This window comes from Eurytemora carolleeae, unplaced genomic scaffold (assembly GCF_000591075.1).
Source record: "Eurytemora carolleeae unplaced genomic scaffold, Eaff_2.0 scaffold474, whole genome shotgun sequence".
Lineage (NCBI taxonomy): Eukaryota > Metazoa > Arthropoda > Copepoda > Calanoida > Temoridae > Eurytemora > Eurytemora carolleeae.
The window spans coordinates 1-4,488 of NW_019396421.1; the positions used below are offsets into that span (position 1 = coordinate 1).

General features: G+C 29.9%; 1 protein-coding gene across 1 annotated transcript in view; it reads left to right on the forward strand.

Annotated features, from left to right (window-relative positions):
* Positions 1-702: 702 nt before the first annotated feature.
* Positions 703-4,488, forward strand: part of LOC111702974 (sodium bicarbonate cotransporter 3) — a gene marked incomplete in the record, with an annotated part of 19,944 nt that continues 16,158 nt past the window's right edge. The window contains 4 exon segments of the mRNA XM_023474803.1: positions 703-768; positions 1,675-1,756; positions 2,778-2,846; positions 3,553-3,644. Of these exon segments, the coding sequence (XP_023330571.1) occupies positions 741-768; positions 1,675-1,756; positions 2,778-2,846; positions 3,553-3,644 (271 nt within the window).

Consider the following 4,488-nt stretch of genomic DNA (forward strand, 5'->3'; position numbering starts at 1 on the left):
TATTTAAGAAAAGTCAGAAAATTTCAACAGCCTCAGACCAATACTGTTTTAGCTATGTAAAAAAACTATGGGGGGGGGTCCAATTGACCCCCGCCCCCAGCAGGAATAGGGTTAAGGAGAAAAAGTTTGAAGTGAAAACAAGTCAGGTGTTTGTTTACAGTTTAATTTGGGACAGGGAGAATATGCAAAATAATCTTCTGTGATAAGAGAAAATAAACAAAGAAAAGTTCTCATCAATAACATTTTATTAATTTTTTTTAACTGTTACTTCTGTTAATTTCTTTTTAAATAATGAAATGAATTTAGACAATATGATTTGTTTAACAAAAATATTTTACTTCAATTAAAAGCGTAAATAAAACAATATTTCATGGTAAAAAAACATTTTTTACGTATTTTGAATGCTTAGTTTTCTGTAAAAAATGAAGTATTTAGTTGGAAGTTGGCAACTACCGTTGAGTCTAAAATTCTAAATTGCCGTTGAGTCTAAAATTCTAAATTTAATGAAAGTTTTCTAAATCTAATTTCGAATTAAAATTACAATATTCCTCTTAGATTTCTATTTGAAAAATGTAAACCCCCTTGTAGAATTCATTCACGATAGAGCAAACTCTTTCTGAAAACGGAAAAACTAAATTTGCAGGCTTCCTTAGGGTTGTCATGTACAACAAGTGGTACATTTAGTAAAATGTACTACAGTCCTATGTATTTCCAATTTATTTATTTTAGAGAATACAAAAATGGACACATCATCGGATGGGAGTAAAGGTAATATAAAAGAACAGAATTTTAAGGTTTAAAACAATAACACAGAGACACAGAATGCTCTTATACTGCAGAGATAAAAAACAGCATTTAACTTAAAACATTTAAAAATTGTGACTATATACTATCTGCAGGTCTTTTCAAAATGTATTCTGCATTCTTCTCCTTACCTTAAAGTTACCACAGATACTATAATAGATTTCAGTTTGTTATAAAAGTTTTATAACAGCAAATTCGAAATCTTTTAAAAACTTATAAACAGTCTACAATGGAGCCAAAATACTATGAGTTTACTAAAAAATGTGGAAATTCCTTTTATCCAGACTGTCAATAAAGCAATGTGAATTGTTCTCTGATGTCTGCTGTTAAAGCCCAACAAACGAACATATTGTATACCTATCCTGTGTTTTTGGAATCACTAACCGCTGTACGTATCAATTAGATTTTGTAGTCGCCAACTCTCAACCCCAACTCTCAAAAATGTAAATTGTTCTTTAATGGGGTGAAATAATTAGTGTCGAAAGTACTCTTTTAAGATGTAAATGTTTATTTCTTATTTTGTAAGCTATTTTTACATTTAAATTTAAAATTTATGTGAGATTTACTTATTGATTATAGAATGTTTAAGAAGAAAAATAATTGCTTAAAAAATGTAAAGACACTTTTCACAAATTACAACAATCTACAAAGTTGTGAGAAATATGCATCAATATTTGAGATAGGACCAAACTTGATGTGTTGCAAGGTCTTCAAGCGTGGCTTATCTTTACCAAGCAACTTATACTTTTTGTTGCACAGAATTGAATGACTTGAAACCTGCAGAGTGCTTAATTAGAAAACATTTGCCAAAACTTAAAAGAGTTTAACATCATAATGTTTATTTTTATGTAAATAATAATAGTATTGCAGTACATGATCCTGTACTGCCGATGTATGTACAAATGAATGGGCGCATATTAGAAGAAGACGATCAATGGAAAGCTCTTTCAAGGTAGATGAAATGTATGCATATATGTAAATATATGTAAAAAAAAATAAAGATATTAATATTAAAGGGACTGTAAAGGAAAAAATGAAAGGGGGTATAGGCTGAAAGCTAATCACTTCAGCTCTCGATCACGACCCATGAAAGTTATATCTGATGTATCTATCTCGAGGAATTGATATACAACTTTGTCAAATTTATACGAAAATTAATAAATATACAATTGTGTATAAAAGTAGTGGGTTTAAGTAGATCAAATTCAGCAAATATGCAACCAATCTGAAAACGATGATATCCCAGAGAAAGCTAATTGTAACTTAGGTTTACTCCAATTCTAATTTTTTATTTGTTATTTCTATTTTTAATAGATTTAATTCATAATATTATTTATACGTCCGTATTACTTGACCAGAAATTCCACCAATAGCAGTGCAGTAAAGTGGGCACGTGACACAGGCGGAGACACGTGACCAGTATACTGCTCTGTCATTGGTGATAGTTCTGGTCACGTAATTTAAGTTTAAGATTTTTTAAATTTTACATATATGAACTTTCGTATAATTTTAACACAGTTTTATATCAATTTCTCGAGACAGGAACATCAGATAAAACTTTCATGAGTCGCGATCAAAAGCCAAAGTGATTAGCTTTAAGCCTATACCCCCTTTCATTTTTCCTTTACAGTCCGTTTAATAGAAAAAATAGAAGAAATAATAGTATATAGAAATAGTAGAAATAGTAGACAATGTAGACACAGTTATAGAAATGGTAACTCGCGGTCAATTTTCAAAACTTTTTTACTCTGTAATCTGATTTAAACTTGTATTATACATGTCAAGTATGAGATACAAAAATCTTCTTAAAAACTTATTTAGAAGAAATAGTATTTTTACAAAAATGTGATATTTATATAATTACTTCCCGTATCAACGTAAATCCTTTCCAAACTTTTTGTTAGTAAGTTTTCTACGGAAAATATGACCCCAAAAACACCACTAAACTTAATCTGATGACGACAATTTTTCAGATGGGTGAAATTTCAGGAGGACTTAGAGGACGGAGGTCAACGCTGGAGTAAACCATATGTTCCTTCATGGTAAACTATTTTTTTAATATCTGTTGAACTCTACAGGGTTTCCGACACAGAAGTAACCCTTTCTTTTAAGAGTTTCGTTCCCCATTCTCTAAGGTGCACTATACTGATGATTTAGGAAGATATTGTCGTTTTTTTAATCCTGCCAATTTTATTCTTTTGTCACTTTTACAGAGAAACCGTACTTAACAAACTCCAGATAGAAAAACAAGAATATCTTCTTAATCTTTAATCAGTCAAAGGTTTATATGGTACTGTTGTTAATCGGGCATGCATTCTGAAACTGGAGAGTCTCTTATAAGTACAAATAAAGCCCCTGCCCCCTAAACAAACAAGTAACAACTGAAAAGAATTCATTTTATTTATTTTCATTTTTTTAATTAGATGCCATTTACAGACAATTTTGAAAACGCATAATCATATTGAAAATTTGACTTTTCCATACAATGTATTAGTTTGCTTTTTAAAATTTGAAATTTTTAACTGAGACTTAAGATATAAGATATTGTTAAATCTTTTTGGTTATTACCTTCTGTAATTATTTTCAACAATTTAATATTACAAACTTATGGAGATCACGTCTAGAAAATGATATGATGCCTGTAAAACTTGTTTTTTACTAAAGTATTTAAATTGAATGTTTAAAATCTAAAAAAGTGACTAATACAATTTTTATTAACAAAAATGTCATTTTGATTTTTGTTTATAGTACATTCTCTGTAATGCTTGAACTGAAAGAACTGTTTGAGTCTTCAACTGTACTTCTTGGTTCAAATAAACAAACTCTTCAAACTATTCTAGGCAAGATTATTAATTTCGGTAATTACAAAGGAACTAACATATTACAACAAACAATTCTAGGCAAGATTATTAATTTTGGTAATTACAAAGGAACTAANTCAGTTTGCCACCTAAATAACCAATTGGATATTTCAAAACTGAAAGTCTCAACAGTTTAGATTATCAAGGTCTATGACATTGTTAAAAAAAATATGGGGACTGAAAAATTGGAATTTGTGGCAAGAGTTCAGTTCCTTTATCATCAATATCTATATATTTATGCATATATTTGAAATTCAGCATTTTTGTTTGTTATTTTAATTGTATCCAAAAATATCCAAATAGCTAAGCTGATGAGGCGGCCCACATTTTTTATATCAATTCATACTTCATCACATCAGGAAACGTTTTTGGCCAGTATAAAATCTTACTTTTCAAGACTAAAGATAGTTTTCATAAATTCCCAAATAATTAGAATTGGAAATGTTTTTTTTTGTTTTGTTTTAAGGATGGCATAAATTGAGAAAGATGTAAATTGCTCATTCATAAACTCTCATGGTGTGCAGAAAAAGTATTTAGCTTTTAAAATAACTTTCAATGTTATTCATTACAGATGAGTTTCTCCAAAGCACAGATTGTTTAACCAACTCTCAAGCCCAGCAAATTCAACAGCTGTTTAGCCAGGTAGAATACAACAGCTGTTTAGCCAAGTAGAATACAACAGCTGTATAGTCAGCAAGAATACAACAACTGTTTAGCCTGGTAGAATACAACAGCTGTATAGCCAAGTAGAATACAACAGCTGTATAGTCAGGTAGAATACAACAGCTGTTTAGCCAGGTAGAATACAACAGCTGTATAGTCA